Source organism: Rhamphochromis longiceps, linkage group LG14 (assembly GCF_057381845.1).
Source record: "Rhamphochromis longiceps isolate RC_006_pf linkage group LG14, R_longiceps_female_GT1.1, whole genome shotgun sequence".
Lineage (NCBI taxonomy): Eukaryota > Metazoa > Chordata > Actinopteri > Cichliformes > Cichlidae > Rhamphochromis > Rhamphochromis longiceps.
In genome coordinates, this window is record NC_140570.1 from 9,238,872 (window position 1) to 9,259,819 (window position 20,948).

At 41.9% G+C, this 20,948-nt stretch overlaps 1 protein-coding gene across 1 annotated transcript in view; it reads right to left on the reverse strand.

Moving 5' to 3' along the window:
- The window catches only part of LOC146653543 (calsyntenin-2-like), a 367,985-nt gene that overhangs the window by 72,328 nt on the left and 274,709 nt on the right, over positions 1-20,948 (reverse strand). The window contains exons 6-8 of the mRNA XM_085379506.1: positions 12,070-12,255; positions 10,036-10,293; positions 9,226-9,347 (exon numbers count right to left, since the gene is read on the reverse strand). Coding sequence (XP_085235632.1) covers positions 9,226-9,347; positions 10,036-10,293; positions 12,070-12,255 — 566 coding nt within the window. The remainder of the gene's footprint in view (positions 1-9,225; positions 9,348-10,035; positions 10,294-12,069; positions 12,256-20,948) is intronic.

Genomic DNA, 20,948 nt, shown 5'->3' on the forward strand with positions numbered 1-20,948 from the left:
CATTGAGATAGTCTGCAATTCATGTAGAGGGCGGCAAGACGGAAAAATGTCAACTAACACTTCAAACCTTCTTCTTGATCAAAAAATCCCAGCTTTTTACTTTGGTTTTTGCAACCGTATCAAAAGCAAAACGTAAAGCTACTAATTTTTTACTATTTTCTTGGTGATTTTTGCCCATGAAACACTTTTTCACTGATGTATGCATCAGATGTGTGTTTATTTGTTAGTGTTTTTAGCATTGGAAGTGCTCATGAGCCTGCTTTCAGAGCACAAACCTAAGTGTTTATTGTAGTGTTGAAATACTGCTTTTAATATTAGATTGTAAGTAAATGTCAGTGTTGACATAGTTGATGTCAGCTGAGAATGTTGTGAGAACAGAAGGGAAAAAAGCTGTGTGCTCAGAGTACTTTTTTTTGCTGTTGTTAATGTTAATGTTAGTTAATGTTTTATGACTATTTGCAACAGGACTTCCTCCACTGATGGTAAAAACAGAAATTTAGACAGTTGTGTCAACACTAAACATGAAACTCAGTCAGTGCTTATTTGGCAGCTGCTGGTGGAAATTACCTGCTGCTGCTCATTTGATGTGTGAATTCAAAACGGCGAATACTGTGCGGTGTTTACAGAAATGCAATTTTATTAACCCATAAGAGCTAAAAACAGAACTACTGTACATCTGTTGCTCTCATTGAAAACATTCAAATTACAAGAAGCCCTCCAAGAGCGCAAACCTCTGCCAAAACAGCTTGCTCTCTGTATTTATTTTTAAGGGAATAGTATTTTATTTTGCATATGGTATATATGCATTATAATGGATTGCATTTATATAGTGCTTTTCGGGGCCCTCAAAGCACTTTACAATTCCACTATTCATTCACTCTGATGGAGGCAAGCTACAGTTGTAGCCACAGCTGCCCTGGGGCAGACTGACAGAAGCGAGGCTGCCATATCGCGCCATTGGCCCCATCACCAGCAGGCGGCAGGTGAAGTGTCTTGCCCAAGGACACAACGACCGAGACTGTCCGAGCTGGGGCTCGAACCGGCAACCTTCCGGTTACAAGACAAACTGCCAACTCTTTGAGCCACGATCGCCCCATTATGCATGTTTTTTTTTCTTTGCTCTTTTTAAACATACTTTGCATACAGTTTGTAGTGCAAAGTGCATGCATTACATTTATGACATGCAGGATTAGGTAACGGGTAATAGTTTTCTTTAAAGATATAACACATGTTGGGGTCTACTTGAAAGAAAGAAAGATGTAAAATGTAAGAGTGAGGTCAGAGGTCAAATGTGACGTGATATTTAGGGGAAACTATAATGTGATATTTAAAATCCCCATATACTAGTTCACTTCATACATGTTGCCAATACAAACAAAAAATCTGAAGCATCATTTTTAAGATAAAGGACATTTTATAACCCCTCCTTGAATCGCTACCTTATCGTGGTGGAGGGGTTTGTGTGTCCCAGGGATCCCAGGGGCTATGTTGTCTGGGGGCTTTTGCCCCCTGGTAGGGTCTCCCATGGCAAATTGGCCCTGGGTGAGGGACCAGACAAAGAGTGATTCATAAGACCCTTATGAAAAGGACACCGAGGGAACAGTTTACCCTGCCCGGGATAGGGTCACCGGGGCCCCGCCCTGGAGCCAGGCCCGGGGAGGGTGCCCGAGGGCGAGCGTCTGGTGGCCGGGCCTTAGTCCATGGGGCCCGAACCCGAGCGGTGCTCTGTTATTGGACTTCTGTGCTAACCACAGTTTGGCCATAACGAACACCCTGTTCGAACATAAGAGTGTCCATAAGTGCACGTGGCACCAGGACGCTCTAGGCCGTAGGTCGATGATCGAGTTTGTAATCGTATCAGCAGACCTGCGACCATATGTTCTGGACACTCGGGTAAAGAGAGGGGCTGAGCTGTCAACTGATCACCACCTGGTGGTGAGTTGGATCAGGTGGCGGGGGAGGACGCTGGACAGACCTGGTGCACCTAAACGCGTAGTGAGGGTGTGCTGGGAACGTCTAGCAGAGGCCCCAGTCCGCGAGATCTTCAACGCACACCTCCGGCAGAGCTTCAACAGCATTCCGAGGGAGACCGGGGACATTGAGTCCGAATGGACCATGTTCAGCGTCTCCATTGCCGAAGCTGCTGCATTGAGCTGCGGCCGCAAGGTGGTGGGTGCCTGCCGTGGTGGTAATCCCCGAACCAAATGGTGGACACCAGAGGTGAAGGGAGCCACCAGGCTGAAGAAGGAGTCCTATCGGGCTTGGTTAGCCTGTGGGACTCCAGAGGCAGCCGACAGGTATCGACAGGCCAAGCGGAATGCGGCTCGGGCAGTGGCTGAAGCAAAAACTCGGGTGTGGGAGGAGTTCGGAGAGGCCATGGAAAAAGACTTTCGGACTGCCTCGAAGAGATTCTGGCAAACCGTCAGACGTCTCAGGAGGGGAAAGCGGTGCTCTACCTGCACTGTGTATAGTGCTGGCGGAGCGCTGCTGACGTCGACTGAGAAAATTGTCAGGCGGTGGAAGGAATACTTCAAGGACCTCCTTAATCCCACTGACACGTCTTCCGAGGAGGAAGCAGAGTCTGGGGATGAGGGGGATGACCCGCCAATTTCCGGGGGCGAGGTCACTGAGGCAGTTAAACAACTCCTTGGTGGCAGAGCCCCTGGTGTTGATGAGGTCCGCCCCGAGTTCCTGAAGGCTCTGGACGTTGTAGGGCTGTCCTGGTTGACACGCCTCTGCAATGTTGCGTGGAGATCAGGGGCAGTACCTGTGGACTGGCAGACCGGGGTGGTGGTCCCCATCTTTAAGAAAGGGGACCGGAGGGTGTGTTCCAACTACAGGGGGATCACACTTCTCAGCCTCCCTGGGAAAGTCTATGCCAGGGTTCTGGAAAGGAGAGTTCGTCTGTTAGTCGAACCTCAGATACAGGAGGAACAATGCGGTTTTCGTCCTGGTCGCGGAACACTGGACCAGCTCTTTATCCTCTCCAGGATACTTGAGGGTGCATGGGAGTTTGCCCAACCAGTCTACATGTGTTTTGTGGACTTGGAGAAGGCATTCGACCATGTCCCTCGGGGTGTCCTGTGGGAGGTGTTGCGGGAATATGGGGTGTCTGGCCCATTGCTACGGGCCATTCGATCCCTATACAACCGTTGCAAGAGCTTGGTTCGCATTGCCGGCAATAAGTCGGACTCGTTCCCGGTGGGTGATGGGCTTCGCCAGGGCTGCCCTTTGTCTCCGGTTCTGTTCATAATTTTTATGGGCAGGATTTCTAGGCGCAGCCAAGTGGCGGAGGGCTTTCGCTTTGGTGGCCTCAGAATCTCATCTCTGATTTTTGCAGATGATGTGGTTCTGTTGGCTTCATCGGGTGAAGGCCTCCAGCTCGCACTGGAACGGTTCGCAGCCGAGTGTGAAGCAGCGGGAATGAGGATCAGCACCTCCAAATCTGAGGCCATGGTTCTCAGCCGGAAAAGGGTGGAGTGCCCACTCCGGGTCGGGGATGAGTTCCTGCCCCAAGTGGAGGAGTTCAAGTATCTCGGGGTCTTGTTCGCGAGTGATGGGAGAAGGGAGCCGGAGATCGACAGACGGATTGGGGCTGCAGCTGCAGTAATGCGGACGTTGCACCGGTCCGTCGTGGTGAAGAGGGAGCTGAGTGTAAAAGCGAAGCTCTCAATTTACCGGTCGATCTACGTCCCTACCCTCACCTATGGCCACGAGCTGTGGGTAGTGACCGAAAGAACGAGATCGCGGATACAAGCGGCAGAAATGAGCTTCCTCCGAAGGGTGGCTGGCCTCTCCCTTAGAGATAGGGTGAGAAGTTCGGCCATCCGGGAGGGGCTCAGAGTAGAGCAGCTGCTGCTCCACATCGAAAGGAGCCAGCTGAGGTGGTTCGGGCATCTGACAAGGATGCCCCCTGGGCGCCTCCTGGGTGAGGTGTTCCAGGCATGTCCCACCGGGAGGAGGCCCCGGGGCAGACCCAGGACACGCTGGAGAGATTATATCTCTCGGCTGGCCTGGGAACGCCTTGGTATTCCCCCGGACAAGCTGGAGGAGGTGGCTGGGGAGAGGGAGGTCTGGGCCTCTTTGCTTAGGCTGCTGCCCCCGCGACCCGACCCCGGACAAAGCGGATGACGATAGATGGATGGATGGATGGACATTTTATAAAGGTTTGACCTCTCCTTTAAGGTCAAATGTTGTCAAAGGGCCAAAGTATTTAGAATCCCCGCAAATCATTTCTTATATGTTGTAAAGACAAAAAATGGCAGCAAAGTTTTAAATACAGTACTTTCTGTACGTTCACAATACACACCACACTTGCAAAAATCATAGTTTGTAAGTTTTAAAGTGTTTTGTCCATTTTTGACCAATAAATCATTATGTTGAGCCTGAAGACACCGGTGGATGTAAGTCAAAGTTTAATGGATTGATAACATGACCCCACTGCACACCCCTACAGAGGTTCATCCAGAATTTTTAGATCTATCATGTTTACAGACAGAAAAAAAATCACACATAAGCATGCAACAGTTTCCTTGGCAGAGGTAATTAGAAGGCTTTTGTTCTTTGACTGCTTCTTTAAAACGTTACATTTTGGGCTTCATATGGTCATATTCATTCTTACATATCTCACAAATTCTGTCTTTGAAACAGGAAGCGGAGGGACTGGAAATACCCTTGTAATCTGCAATTTCTGTTATGATTTAATGGCAGGTAACGGGTCGTTGTGTATATATATATATATATATTTTTTTTTTTTAATCATTAAAGATGACACAGTGTGTGTGTCCTGAACATTTTTGTCTTTACTCTTGTCTTTTCAGATGCTGATCAATCAGAAACCAGTAACACGATAACAGTCAAATCCCCTGTCAAATTCCCTCTGTTTAGACTTGAAACTACAACGCAGCAGTGTGCAGTATTATAAAAGCATCCGATGTCAGGAGGAAAGTAGGCGCCGGGTGAATATGGTGAATTGAACAATAAAACCTCACAAGCTGTTAATACACTGTGAAAGAACTAAAGTGGGAGTCTGGGTCTGTGAGGCACTCTTTTATACAGTGAATTTCCCGGACACCTGCGAGCGCCAAAGGCTATTGTTTAGACCGCGCGCACCCGATCCAATTTTGTACATAGTTATAACACCTGCAGAGGTTCATTCAGTACTGGCTCATGCAGAAAACATCTTCAAGATTGACAGCCTCCTTCTTTGAGACACTCTTATTCGGATCTGCATTTAAAGAATATGAAAGTGTGCACAAAAGACACATTTGGTACACGTTCATTGCAAAACCTTTCAGTGAAGTTTCAATGAAAACCTCAGGCTTCATCTCCCAACAATGCATACAGCACAGAGAGCAAAGTTTAAGCGTACTGAACAGAATAGGCCAATGTGCATAAAACCATGCTGCCTGTTATTAACAGATAGTACACTCTTTATTTTTTTCAGCAGGTAAAACTAATATCTGCAACCATCTCCCCCCACCACCCCGGTGCGGTTATTATGAAGCAGCTCGCAGTGCGTGATTGGATTGTATGAGAAATTAATTGGACTTCTTACTTCTTTGATAAACCAGTGCAGGGAGAGGAGAATTCTTCTGTTCGAGGGTTCTCTAAGTTGGAGGTATTCAGAAGTTCATTTTGTTTTAAAGACATTAGCAGATGAGGAGGAAATAGCGACAAGGCGAGGGGAGATAGCGACTTAATGAAAGTTTCCTTTCATGCCCCCAGGATTCACAGAGACAACTATTAACAAGAGGGAGGAGGATGAGCGGGAGGACGCGCGAAAGAGTGAGAACTCTAAATGTGCTCGAGAAAGTTTAACAGCTATTGTGTGCCTGTGTGGTGCCAGAGTAGACCGTGGAAACTTTTATCGTGAGACGTGCTAATGAAATAAATCAAGATCATTTCAGACCTGCTATAGAACTACCTGTCTCAACCCTTTTTAAGCCACAGCAAAAACAACCAAAAACTGTCAAACTCCCTTCTAATTTACTAACTTCCTTCATGTGGGATTTCATTAACTGTGGCATATGGTTAAAACAACTATGGGGGAAAGGTGTGATATGATATATTTTATAACGAGTCATGTTATGAATTAGAATTATCACAAACAAGCAAGAACATCAAAGGGAAAATTGCCTCTTTCCTGGCCTCTAAACTGGATACGCTCTGCATGCAGGTTGCGTTACCTTAATGGCTCTGTGAGGCTATTTTTCTATTACATTAGCCTCAGCTATACTCTGACTAGTGCCATTTAGCAAATGACAGTATGCTGAACTAGGACTGTTTTCTTGGTAAACAATAAACTAAACCTTAGTGGCTTAGCTCAAAGCAATGCTGCTATTATGTATGATACATACTATATAATGAATACAATTGGGATTTGTGAAGAGGGACTTTGCCAGGCTGAAGCTCACTGACCATATGGCAGACTGTTGAACACTAAGTAGCAAAATGAAAATGTGAACTGTGTCAGTGTAGATTGCCCAAAGCAGCAAGACACTGTTAATGGAAGAGAAGTTGCACTTGAATTTTGTAAAAGTGAGTTTACAACATTCAAGTAAGCAACTAAATTTTATTTACCTCCATTGTCACTTAATATCAGAGTCAGACAGTTGAAATGAAATCTATGTCTAAATAGACAGATACCACTGACGTGACACTAGCATCTAATATTTACATTTTGTTCTTACTTTGAATTTTGGTCATTTGTAGAGCACAATTTTTAAACAAATACGGAGATGAACACGTCAATTCTGTCAAGTTTGTGACCACTGTACCTATCTGAGCTCATTTTTCTTAGTTTGAATATTTTTATATTTATCTAAAAAAAAGAAAGAAAAAAAAGTAACAACATCAGCCACATGAACAACCAATTTGGTGTTAAAACATGTATTCACATTGCTTTGTCTTGTACTTTTAAAAGAAATATAGAAAAGCAAAAATAATATTTTTATTTTAGGAGGTAGCAAGAAGTAACATTATGCAATGATGTGAAGATGGATTTGTTGATAGGAAGTAATTATAAAGAAAATAGAATAGTTTAGAGATCCATATAAACCATCCATCCTTTTCTGCTTATCCAGTTCAGGGCTGCCCGGGGCCTGGAACATATTCCAGCGGTCATAAGGCTTGCTTAACCTTAATTAAATTATGAACTATGAATATTATCTGCTTCATTTAATTCTTTGTGAACTGTGAATAAGCTCTTGTTATGTGTCAACTTACACAACACTGGCCTCTAGGACTGGAAAGTGAAGCCAGAATGGAAATGTACAAAACCTGAAGAAGGAGGAGGAGGAAGAGGAGGCCACTAAGTCAGCTCTGCCAGCTCCAAACGAAGTCCCATTGTTCTGAGGTCTGTGAGAAAAAGGTCCTACTGCTCACTAGATTGATACTTTTATAAAAACTTTCTGGTCTTGATTGCTAGTTTCAAGTCTCCTTTAATAGAGAATCACATTCATTTTATCAATTACTATCAAATTGAGAACAAAATAAATGATAAATAACTGCATGTTTTGGGGGTTGTTTCCTTGGGATAGACAAGTACATATGAATAGAGCGTCCTGGAGGTTTCAGAGAGATTAGCTCTTGCAACATTGTTTCTGTCTCTGAAAGACGTTGACATCCAAATCAAATCTAAAGTCTTCGAAATGTTAGTCCACAAACCAAAGGTTGACGTTACAGTGGCTACAAATTACTTTTACGTATAATGAAGTTATGCTGATTAATAGTGTTCCTTAAAGCTCAATGTCAATCCTAACACGACCTCTATCAAACTGGCAGTACTAACATACCAATGTTTATAATGTTGGCCATGTTAACAACATTAACATACTCAAAGGTGATGCAACAATATTCCCAGTAGTTTTCAGGTACTGCTCAGAAATATAATTAGTGACATCACAGTAGTATAACACTTTTGATACTCTCAAACTATTTGATTCAACATATAAACAAATACTCTACATACACTATAATTGCTTGATTGGTTGAAAAGAAAGAGGGAATGAGGGCAAAGAATTCCAGCCATGCTTAGTTTTTCTCGTAGCCACTGTAACCTTTGCTGATCTGAACAGCGCCTGAGAAAGTACAGTGAACATCACTGTTAATGTCATTAGCAGAAGCCATACTACTGTTGCAGTGAGGTCTGTGAAATATCCAGATTGGTCAGATGTCTTTAAAAAAAAAGAAAAAAAAGAACAGAACAAATTAAAAACAAAAGGAGAAAATGTAGAGTGAGAAAAACAGACCAATAGCCATGACAGATACTCAATAGAGACTCTGTCTAAATTCCTCCAGATGGGGCCTCATGCACACCATGCTCTGTCAGGAGACTGATGGATGACCCGTTTCATGCTATCTCTCCAATCAAGGACCAGTGATCTGTCTGATTAAATTAGCCCAGGGAGCTGCATCTGGATGTCCAGCCTCAGCTGTGTGCCTCCTGAATCAAATGTCCTCACTGGGTGAGCGTGGGGGTTTTGTGAGTCGAGATGACCTGTCTGACTCCGAGACAGCATCCACGATCAACAGACAGCTGCCTCTGTCTTCACGCAACGCACACACATACACAGAGACACATGCACACATGCACAACCCTGGAGGAAGCTCATATTTCTCTAGCCATCATATCTATTGTTTTTATTATTAACTAATTGTGGAATTTTCATGTGTGGAAATGTTCCATTCCTCGAAGGAATCATATGAAAGGGCAGATGCCAAACATTTATTCAGTCCCTAAATTCATTAAGATATTACATGGATATTAACTAGTATGTGGATTCTCTATATTAAATGGGGTCACTTAAAGGTTAGGTGGTTTTTTTTGTTTGTTTTTTATAGAGGGATTTCTAGTATAGCCAAGCACTAATTGGTTACAGTTTACACCCACAAAACCATGGTTGTTTGCAAATCACTGGGTGAATATGATGTGTGTTAGTAAATCACCAACAGCTCCTACTCCCTTTTAAACCTTTTTGCTGCTGCCAGTGAATCCCAATGTCTTACCAGGAGCCTTCTATTTTTAACGCAAGACACAGACCACCATGGATTAAACTAAGAAAAAAATATCCCAGTGGATGATTAATAGAGGTATAATCCAGGCTAGAGGCTTCATAACTCTCTATGCGAGAGGTCCATACCTCATCAAAAAGGTGAGCTGAGGATAAGCTCAGAGTACAAGTTTCCTGGTCTATCACACGTATTCCAACGTTAGCGCCTCACCTGCTCTAGTTTCCAGTGGAACTCGGCCGGCCGGAAGGTGTCTACCTGGGTGAAGTCTCTCCTCAGCAGAAACACCAGGCGGCAATTATGGACATACAGCGAGTAGTGATGACGGTTCATCTCTGTGGGAGGTAAAAAGAGGAGTAGACACCAGGGACCAAATCACTCCACCTACTCACAGCTGACAGGTAAAGCAAGCCTGACAGGTGGCTCTCACAAATCTGGGACAGCAGCACTTTTCTAAAGGAGGTGAGTTTGCAGGCAGATAGTCCTTCACTGGAATTTAAAAAAACAACAACAAAAATAATCCCTGCAGGGAGGGCATGCTGTCCACCGAGCTGCAAATTTTGTTCAATGTGCCACTATTAAACAGTATCACATTGAAATAAGTATTTCACAAACAGTTGCTGTTTAGATCTGTGGAGGAGCTATAGATATATTCTATACATGTGTAGCTCTATTGTATAGAGGAGTGATATTAGGATGATTTAAGCGGTGATTTATGGTTTTACATCGAACAAAAGCAGATATTATCAGACTCTGAGTCTTTATTGCACACTGTCACTTGGGGTATTGCAGTCAGTGTCTTATACCTTTGCTCACAGACCACAATTCTCCTGTCAACTGACCACACAACACATGATCCACCAAAGAATCAAGGTGCACTTCATTTGTGGTGTTTGAATTAAATTCTGATTTACGATTTCTGCTAATCCCTCCTTACTACAGCTTACCCAGACATCTCTTATAACCTAATGAAATGTCAAAAAAATATATTTTTTCCATGAAATGTGTTAACAAATGACTCACCAGTCTTGTCAGAGTTACAAAGTAGGGTCTCCTTTTCAGCTCTGAGCCCTGGACTAGGCCCATGCTTCATCCATGTTGCAATGGTAAACTGGTCTGTCAAATTCTGTGGTACCACCCAGTCTGGGATTTTGGCTGCCTGACGACCGTCAAACCTGAAGATCAAGTCGCTGTCCCTCCCGCTGTCAGACACTAGGGACGCTGTCCAATTGGTGGCCGTGCCGGGAGCAGGGAGGAGGTCAGTGCTACCCGACGAGGCGCCTGGGGTTATTGCCGTGGGAACAAACAAGAGGTGAGACAGTAGATCTGTCAACAACAATAATGGCAGATACGCAGTGTGCATTGCCTTATTCTTGGCTATGATTACTTAAGAGTAATGCAGCTGGCAGGGTTTAATAAGGAATCAATGGGCTGAGATAGCTACGGAATGTGGGTATTGATTCATGGCAAATGAAGCTAACTTTCAAAAGAAATGTGAGCCACTATTCATAAATTCAGAACATAGCTCACTGCTATAATGCACCTCTATGGAAACAGAGAGGAAATACTAACCAAGCACTATGGTAACACAAAGAGAAAAAGACATAGCAAAGGCTTGGTAAGAATCAGCCAGTCGCACAGATGGCTTACAGCTGACACGATCCCTACACATTCTGACAAAACAGACCTGTCGTTACCGTCCTGCACTGAGCTGGCTCATTTGGTTTCTCTTCCTCCCTTTCAAAGCAGCTCCATCATTCCTTTGACACAATAACCCTAATATGTTGAGCCCCGTCCAGTCTTTGTTTTCGAGCCGTCACCTTGACAAACGCAGCCCCTGACACATGCTCACCTCGCTCCTCCATGCATACGACATGCCCTCACCCATCTATCTTCTGCTTTTCCTGTGTGACAGTAAAACATTTATTTCATCCCTTTAAAATACATTTATGAATCATTTCTAATGGCTTACTGACGGAAATGGATCAAAGCGACCTGGGAGCTATGATGTTATAGGAGAAAAACCAACCAACCAAAAAAAACAAAACAAAACAGGAAGTGTCACAACTCACTGTGTCCCTTGTCCTGGCAAAGAAACTCGAACATGCATCTGTTCATTTCCGCTAATAACACATTAGCATGTTAATTGATGTTTTTCACTCGTTTGTAAAACCCTGTTTTTCTCCACTGCGTGCTCGTGGCGCCGTCGACGTTCTGATTCCAGTAATTAGATTCCCTCAGTAAATAAATACCCATCGACTCCTCCAGCACCCAGCTGCAGCCTTTCCTTTGCCCGATGTCTTTGTACATTATCTCAAATTGATTGTGCTTTAAAAAAGCTATTACAACTTATTCTATTTGCTATCAGATAACGATTATGAGGTGCCTGAAAAGGCCTCTTTAGTGGTAAACCATGCGTGGACTGGGAGCCAGGGGAGGCAGGGAGTGGATGTTATGCATTCAGATTAGGTGGAATGTGGCTTGTGAAGGCCATTAGTCAAAGATGATGACTCCAGCCCTCCTGCTGGCAGTGCGGTGTGGGTGGGGGTATAGGCTCGACTACTCTGCTGGCGCTCTGGGCACTGACACGGCGGCTCGACTGCTCATCAGTCACTGAGGAGAAAGCGCGGCTGCATCTAGGGCGGCTAATGCCCTCGCTCTGTCACATCATTAGTGACACAGCCTTAACTTGCCATTCTGGTGCCTTCATTTAGCACAGGGGTTTACCGGGGACATAAGTGGAGATAAGAAAGCAACACGGACTGGGAGCTTTCAGATGTTGATTTAAAAAGGGCACAGAAACACACCTCGGGCGCCGTCTGACCCTGGTGCTCAACGCATGGACTCCATTAATGCTTTTAGCAGGATCTAACTTCTAATTTACTGCCCCAACTTTTAGTTGCCTCAGACAGCAGTCTTTGATGAGCCATATACTGTGTAAATCTGCATATCAACCATCGATTTAATAGTCACAAGTTTTTATCTTAATTATTGCTCATTTCGACCACACAAGAATAGCTAGTGATTATGAAAACACAGTAACCCCAAATAACCCACCACAGAGTTTTTGTAGAGATTTCTCAGAGTAGGTCTCCCGGTCGCAGCCCTTTCCAATGTGGCTGGTCTGCAGCTCCACCGTGGTCCTCACCGAGGACAGAGGTCCGCCACAGGTCTCGAGGTGCATCCTGGGAAACAGCTGCTTACTGCCTGTTCCTGGCTCATAGTCCACTCGCTTATTCCAGCCTGGGTGAAAAGAAGAGATGGAGTGACAGTCTTAGAGAGGATATATTATATTGTAGAGTTCATCCTGTGAGCGGATGCAGATTATTATCTGTAATAATATCAGATTTTCACAAGCCTGTCGTTGCTTTTGTTATTGCACGTTTTGCGCCTCATTTTGTCCATTTAGACTGCCATCAAAACAACACCAATTCCAATTTTTCTCTGTCACTGGTATTTCTGGCATCACAACTCAATATCCTTCTGGCAGAATGTACCCTACTAATGAAATTGCTGCATTGTTGTTGGAGTGCAGTGCAGTACCTGCATTAGCGGCAATAGTCATTATGCTGTCACTGTCTGCCATGTCAGCTGTGAATTGTGTTTTTCTATCTGGGAAGGCTATTATTTTGTGTGGCAGTAAATTTTTTTCCCTTTTTCAATCAATTTCTTTTTCCAGGCTTTGCGGTGTGATGTTGTGTTCATCTGCAGTGTCTCTTCTATTTAACAACAGAATGAATTGTGGAATTCTGTAACCCGTTTAATGTTGTGTTTACAGTGAGCCGTTCTCACTCATTATCTCACTTTCAAACAGAGCATTTGGCATATCTATAAATGCTGTCAGCACATATTTCCAACATTTCCTCATCCCTGTTACTTCTTTTACTTTGCTTCCTCTGTCATACGCCAGCATCACCGCATCATCGCTCATGAAACTGGCACTTTAAAAACAAATTATGTGACCTCAGAATTATTGATACCAGCTCTAAACCATCCTGCCCAGTCCATGCTTTTTTCACAAGCATACATGAGCTCGAATCCATCCACTGTCTATCTACTCCTCTGTCCACGATTACTAGCCAGGAGCTGGAGGTATAAGCATGAAGCCAAGCTGACCGAAGAAGAAGGGAGCATCTTTTTGTTGCTCACAAGCCTGTTAAATCTGCCATGTTCACTTCCTCTCACACTCACCAGCTCATGCTGAAACACATACACATGCTGCATCTGTTTTGCAGTTGATTTACTTCCTCTAGACTGCAATTGCTCTGGGCTACAGCACCACTGTTTCTATGGGATTGGCTGTAGCAGAAATGAAAATAGGTACCAACAACAGTGCACGCTAAACAAGAACAAAAGCACATGCAGGAGCATTTTAAGAAAAGGCCACAAGCACAAAAGACTTGGCTAATTTAGCCTTTTTTTCCTTCTTTCTCTTACTCTCTCCCCACTGCTGTCAGACTCCATAATAAAGACTTTAACTGATCAAGCACACACATCCATACATATGCAATAATACTAAGTGCAATAATCCTTTCTGTCATCGTTGTATTTTTACTCAGTTGTATATAGTATTTGTATTCTATTTTTATCTTATTGTATATTTATTTTATTTTATTCTACTGTATATAGTATTTTATTTTATTCTATTCTGTACAGTTGTGTACTGTATTTATTCTTATTGTATTCTAATTTTTGCCTCATAACTTTTGCACTGTCCACTCCTGCTGTGACAAAACAAATTTCCCACGTGTGGGACTAATAAAGGTTATCTTATCTTAAACACACACACACACACACACACACACACACACACACACACACACACACACACACACACACACACACACACACACACACACACACACACACTTCATTGTGCACACAGTAACTGCATACATGCCTGTCTAATCCTACTTGTTGATTACCCCTGTATGGAGTTGCTACTTCTGTGGTCCACTTTGGGGTTGATGCTTTTAAAGCTAGTCAGCTATTGATTTGAACCATCTGATGGGTTAGCTGCTGATATGCCACTCTTTTTTCAGAGGTAGCAGCAACAACTGCCGACAGACATTCAATCTTCACAACAACAATAGAAGAAAAATAGTTCTTTATTTTTGTGTGAGCAGATAGAGTAGCTAACCTTGCTGATGCAGAGAGGGATTTTTTCACAGCAGAGCTTTGTCTGTTATTCTTCTTTTGCTTTTCTCACTTTTTTACTATCAACCTTTAGCAAGGACGTCCACTAATAAAGCTCTATTTTGTCTGAAAAACATCTTTCCGTTTTCTAATATTTAAACAAAAAAACTGCACGTTTGCCAACAGTGAGATGGGAACATCAGCTAGTGATACAGTAAACTTAGATTAGCATACGTTGTGTTGTGTCTGTGTTTTAAATCTTAGTACCAGCACAGTGGCCCTAATTCTGTTCTAATTTTTCACGTTTCCTTTTTTATAAATTTCCACCAGTGGGATGATGGGAAATAGTCTCAAAGTTGATTTTCTGAACTGCAACCCTTCAAGGTCCCCGGTCTTTGGACAATCTTATAGTATATAGTCTCAAACTAAAAGCCTTAAGACAACTTTTAGATGTGTGAGGGTCCCAGTCTTTAAAAGTTTAAAGTCTTCCAGTGTTTGGTAGCCATTGTATAACTTTTACTCTTGGTAAAAAAAAAAAAACCACACTGTGGTCATTTTATTAAAACAAATGGCCAAACAGTCAAGTGACTTTGCCATGCAGCTCAACAACTAATGAACTTTATCTAAAAACAGTAGGCTAGATTTGTATGTTCTGTTCAGAATGTGTACATGTCTGTGTTTTATACTTAAAGGTTTGCGTGTGAACATACCAGCGTTGGCACATTTCAATATATTTATATATAGTGGTTGTATAATAGCAGGTGCATCCAGTGGCAGCTTCCACACATACTTGTATGAACAGTGACCAAGTTGAATGTGAAGCTTTCTCACTAATCAAAACATTAAAGCGATATAATTAGACCTGTGGAGCTTAGCTCAGCACATGAGCTTTAGCGTATTTCGTCACTAGTTTGTGTGCTGGGATCACAGACTAATATAATTCCACTTTTAGAAAACATGACTATGGATGGAGGTGTAAGATGGTCAGATTTGGTCAGAATCGGAATTATTTCTTCTGAAAGAACCTTAAGTTTGTTTTTTTTTTACTTACTTTTACAACTACTAGTTGAAGATTTACTTTGGCTGACTATAACTGCAGTAGTTTAGGATGTTCTTGAGCATTTGCAATGAACGCAACTGAACTAGGCTAGGCTCAGTTCTAAAAACTAATGAAGAGTCCCAGGTATTTAACCTCCTTGTCTCCTCACAGCTGTAGACCCACCCTAGTCATGTGAGTCGTTAAGGGTCACATGAGCCAAGGTGTGAATCGCAGCATGGGTCATTAATGACGGTTTACAGTGGACATAGATAACCATCACTGAACAGAGGCCTATGATACCAGCTATCAGTCACATATAACACAGTCTTGAGATCCCTTCTCAGGTATTTCAACCCCCCACTCACACCTTGACCCATGTGACCTTAATAACTCACATGATGGCAGGTTGAGCAACATCTCCTTGGCCCCTTTGATGGCCCTGAATCACTCCCTAGTTTGGGTGATTCTTAATGACTTGATTACAGGATGGGTCAGTGGCTCTTAGGACCCCTTTCAAGGGGTTAAATGCCTGGGACTCCATCATCTGAAACATCTTGGATGGGAGGTGAAAAATCTTCATGAGTCAAAAAGAAGTAGAGTTGTCTTTATTTCAAACGTTTGAGACCACCATGACCTGGATGACTAAGAATGTAGACCTAAGATTTAAGTTTGTGAGAAGGTGTAAAAGGCTGTTCAGTAAAAACAGACTCCATGAACAAATGAAAGGTGATAACGGGGCTTTACCTTTGCCTAGCTCTACAATTTGAGCAAGAGCAGGGATAATAGAGCAGAGCTTGGTTAAGAATGCATGGAAACGTGTGAGGGAAGGGATAAATGAGCACTGAAAAAAGAGCATGTTAGATTTACTTAATTCAATAGTGGACATTGGTTGCACACAGATGTTTTGATTTGGCAGAAACTTAAACAACTGAGGTTTAAAAATCAACACAACCTATTCATATTCAATAAACCTGTGCATTTTGTGTTGATAAAACACGATTGAAACATGTTTGGATGAAGTAAGTTGAGCTCTTGGAATATTTTAATCCTTCACAATTTTGTCACTTTATTCCAACACTATTCAATAACTTTTACCCCAGTACTACTTGGTTACTTAAATACTACATGTTGTCTTCATATTAATATTGTTCAACAAAGTCTAGAGTCTGGTTAACATAAACATTTAATGGATTTACAACAACTTCCTTTCTCCTGGTTGCAGGGGAGCTGGGGCATAACCCTGTGAAAGGTTAAGAGGCAGGGTACACCCTGGACAGCTCACCAGTCTATCACATAGAGATAAACAACCATTTCCACTTACATTCACCAATTAACCTAACTCTAATAACTGCATGGCTTTTAACTGTGGGAGGAAACCAGAGATAACACAGTGCAAACTAACCAGCTTGTGGATTTGAACCCAGGACCTTCTTGCTGTGGAGCAACAGCACTAACGACCACGCTACCAAGCCAGGATTAACAAAGCTTATCAAGGTTTGATGCAGAATTTTCAGTACAATTTTGTCCTTGACAGGTTAAACCACAATAAATACCAATACCATATACGTATGTATATGTATGTAGTGTTTTGCCTCTTATACCTCCTGTGATTTCCCTGCAGTTTGTAATCTCGTGTGATCTTGTGAATTTCATAAGTCCAGCAACTAACCGCTCTTACTAGACTGTATCATGTCATCTCAACGAGATCAAATTAAGTTGTTGAATTTCATACAGATCCTAAATGATTTGATTATTTTCACCATAGAAACATGAAACTATTTTGTTCAAATTACAAGTTAGACTTTTGTAAATGTAACAACCACCCATTTTCCTTTTTTTCGGTATCCCGAAAAAAAGTAGAGGCCTTCCTCAAACCATGATCCACAGTGCGCAAGCCAAAATCCCATGCAAGATTTAACATTGCTGTATTATTGACTTACTTCACTTGAACTTGATATGAACAATTTAATATACCTTCTCTCCATATCATGTAGTTTCTACACTATATAGTTACACTTAACTTTAAAGCACCAGGCGATTGTGTTAAATACACGCAAGATGCTTACATAAATCCAAGAGATGGGCAATCCCTTTTTTTCAGTGAGGAGTAATGGGTTGAGGACACAGTTAGCATATATGGGAAGGACCTGGTTCAGATTGGAAGTAGGTGATTAACGGTTATGGGTTAGAGAGCACTAGACAAACATGAGGACTTAAAAAAAGGTGCAGACTCAGGAAAGATTAAAGTGGTTTCAGTCTCCTCAGTCCTTAGTTAAATCTCACCACCTGCAGTCTAGTTGTCTGGAGGTTGCAGTGACCAGAATGCATTCACTAAACCTGATAAACTTCATGGTAAGTCTGTACAACTATTCCTGTATAAGTGAGCTGGTGAGCTTTTTATGATGTCGCCAGCAGGTTCATCATACTGAAGATTGACACCATTTTTTTTTAACCAACCAGCTGATTCTTTTCTTAGTTTTATGATGATATGTCATTACCTCACAATATTTCATATAACTGGAAGCATATATTCTAAAAAATGATCATGGAAAACAGTTTCTGAGCTCAGGACAACCACACAATCTTCACTATCGATTCATAATATTTTTATTGGTTCTTGTAAAGCTCTTCTTGACCACTATTGCTCCACCACTATTGCTTTAGTGTAGTGATTTGCTCAAAAAGTGAAAAAGAAAACCCAGTTTGGAATTACTGGAGCGTTTTCCGAGTTAAGTTATTCATACAAAACTCTAATCAAAAGAAGATGAATAAAAACTGAAATAATGACAGCGAGTCAGATTACTAAGAAGGCAAGGTCTATTTATACACTTTAGTCCTGGTGATAAACTATGGTATTTATAATACTGTTTGACCAACTGTTGAAAAGTGCACTGCCCTCAGTTATAGTGAGGAAGTGGCTCACTGGTAGGAATGAAATGAGTTACAGCAAGCGTGGGAGTAGCGTGTCACGGAAACCAATCACAGTGCCGAGTACAGTAGCAGATGTTCTTTCACACCAAAAGACACATTTCCTTCTGAGACACCTCCTGCCTCTGTGGTTACACATGAGGCAGAAAGTGTTGAAACTGTGTGGAAGCAGTGAAGTTGAAATATGAACTGTTAAGAGAAAAGCAAAGAAAATGAAAAGCCATATACTCTCAACACAAAAGAAAAACAGTTTCCTTTTTATTTCTTAGGCTTAGATAAGACCCAAACAAACAATCTCATATCGCTGATAAATATTTGGCAGTGGCATTTATCTTTAATAACAGGAAACATTGCAGCGATGAAATGGAAAATGTCCTTTGCCAAAAACCCAGTGGGCTGTACTGAAATGTATTTACAGGAACAAAACAAAGAAATACATCAGTGTCTTGAATATCTTCCTTCTGAAATAGTTCACAGTGGCACCTGTCCTCAATGAAGTTTCTGATTTCTGAAAGATAAATGCATATATATATCGAAGAGTACAGAACATTTATCACCAACCTCATCCCTGTCATATATTCTAAGCACTGATGTGCTCATTTTAAAATTTCTAATAAATAACTCGAAGCACACTTGCAGAAGCCTTATGTTATTTCTAGCTCTGCAATAGAACTAAATTACAGTGCTAGACCTGTGATGTGTTTGTTTTGTCACTAAAACACTATTTTTAAGATAGTGATGTAAACCAAAGTGCTCTGGTATAGCCTTTTCCTCCAGTTCATGTCATAAAAGCACAGAATTTATGTTGCTTTCAAACCCTATGGGCTATTTTATTCAATCCGTTTCTACTAAAAGCCTTACCAACCAAAGCTGTAAAAGGCCATTTCTTGCAGCAGGGACATGAGCACAAGTCCATTTACTTAGGCTGAATTTTTAGCCACTTGAAACTGAACAGCTAGATGCTACTTTACGCACATCGCAGAGGAAATATATTGACCACCATGTTTTACATCTCTGGATCTGTGAGGCATGTTTCATGCTATGTCCCCAGAGACTTAAATATACACTGAACAAAAATATAAACGCAACACTTTTGTTTTTGCTCCTGCGGTTGTGAGGCCGGTTGGATGTGCTGCCATGTTCTCTGAAACGCCTGTGGAGACGGCTTATGGTTGAGAAATGAACATTCAATGCACGGGCGACAGATCTGGTTGACATTCCTGCTGTCAGCATGCCAATTGCACGCTCCCTCATTGCTTGTGGCATCTGTGGAATTTTGCTGTGAGTCAAAACTGCACATTCCAGGGTGGCCTTTTGTTGTGGGCAGTCTGAGGTACACCTGTGCACTACTCATGATGTCAGATCAGCATCCTGATGTGGCACACCTGTGAGGTGGGATGGATTATCTCAATATAGCAGATGTGCCCACTACCACACATTTGGACTGATTTGTGACCACTGTTTGGGAGGGATGGTTATATTGTGTATCTGGAATGAATTTTAGGTCTCTACGTCCATCCCATGGGGAATGGGAGCAAAAACAAAAGTGTTGCGTTTATATTTTTGTTCAGTGTATGATGTAGTATTATTACTTACTCGGTAATAATAAAAGGGGCACTTCTGCTGCATGAGTTGAAATGATATATTTATACTTGAAGCATATTGAAAAGTTCTAGAGATTATTACAAGTAATAGTTTGAAGGACTTTAATTTGTCCTCAGCATCTGAATACTAACAGCTGAGTACTCCTTTGACTGCAATGATCTTGAGAATGTGTATATTTTGATTCTATTGTTGCCACTGAATGTGCTGCTGCAAAGCACATCCTCGGGTGTCATGTAATGCTAATTTGTCAGATGCTGTCTATGTTACACAAAAGCTGTACTTTGGCAGCAGTCCTTTGTGCATCTGCCATGGTAAGAGCCAAAAGACTGTGGTTCACATACGCTTTGGATCTTTGTGTTTTGTTCTTTAGTGCATTTTAATTTTAATTTTTACACCTTAGTGCAAAAGGCTGATGGGGTATTGTTGTCACTCAGCCCTGCAGGTGAGAGGGTGGTGTGGACTCTCAAGATTCTGAGAGTATGTTTCAAATTGATTCCACTGATACTACTAAAAAACTGTTCGAATCTCAGTGACCTCAACCTCAAGGTCGAGGTCACAGGTCAAGTTTTCTAAAAATCTTGTGAGAGCAATAACATGAGAACGAGGAGATGTAGAATGACAGGCTCATTTTCACCACTGCCATAACCTGACCAGTTTCTTCATGTTGTTGACGTGTCAGCAGCTTGGACAGAATGGCAGGCATGAGTACACTCACACTCGTTTGACAAACTTTGATTCACAAACCAACTTAGACTAAAACTACATTTTAAAAAATGGAAATATTAAAAGTAACTTTAATAAAATGTTTAATAAAGTTGCTTTCAATAACTTGAACTGTAGATGTAATGTATAGAATATTTAAGTGAAAGCTGAATCATAATGTGGGGGAGAGAAAAACTGACTAATGAACTACTGATGATCTTAAAGCAGCCTTTTTTTAATGACCGTCATGCAGCTGAGCGATCACATACTGTTGCCCTGACATTCCTAAACCTAAGACTGCTGTGGCCAATTAGGAAATCAGAAAGTCTTCTGCGGTGCACCCAAACCTTTGATCAAAACTCTGTTTATCAGACGAGCAGAAGATGAAGTAGTTGCTTCTTTATGTTTTCTTTTTTTTTTTTTTTTTTTTTTTTTTAAATGACATCAGAAACAGCAGTATGCGACATTACGTGATGGCAGAGCTTCAGTTCATCCTTTGTCATTTTTTTTTTTTTTTTTTTTTTTT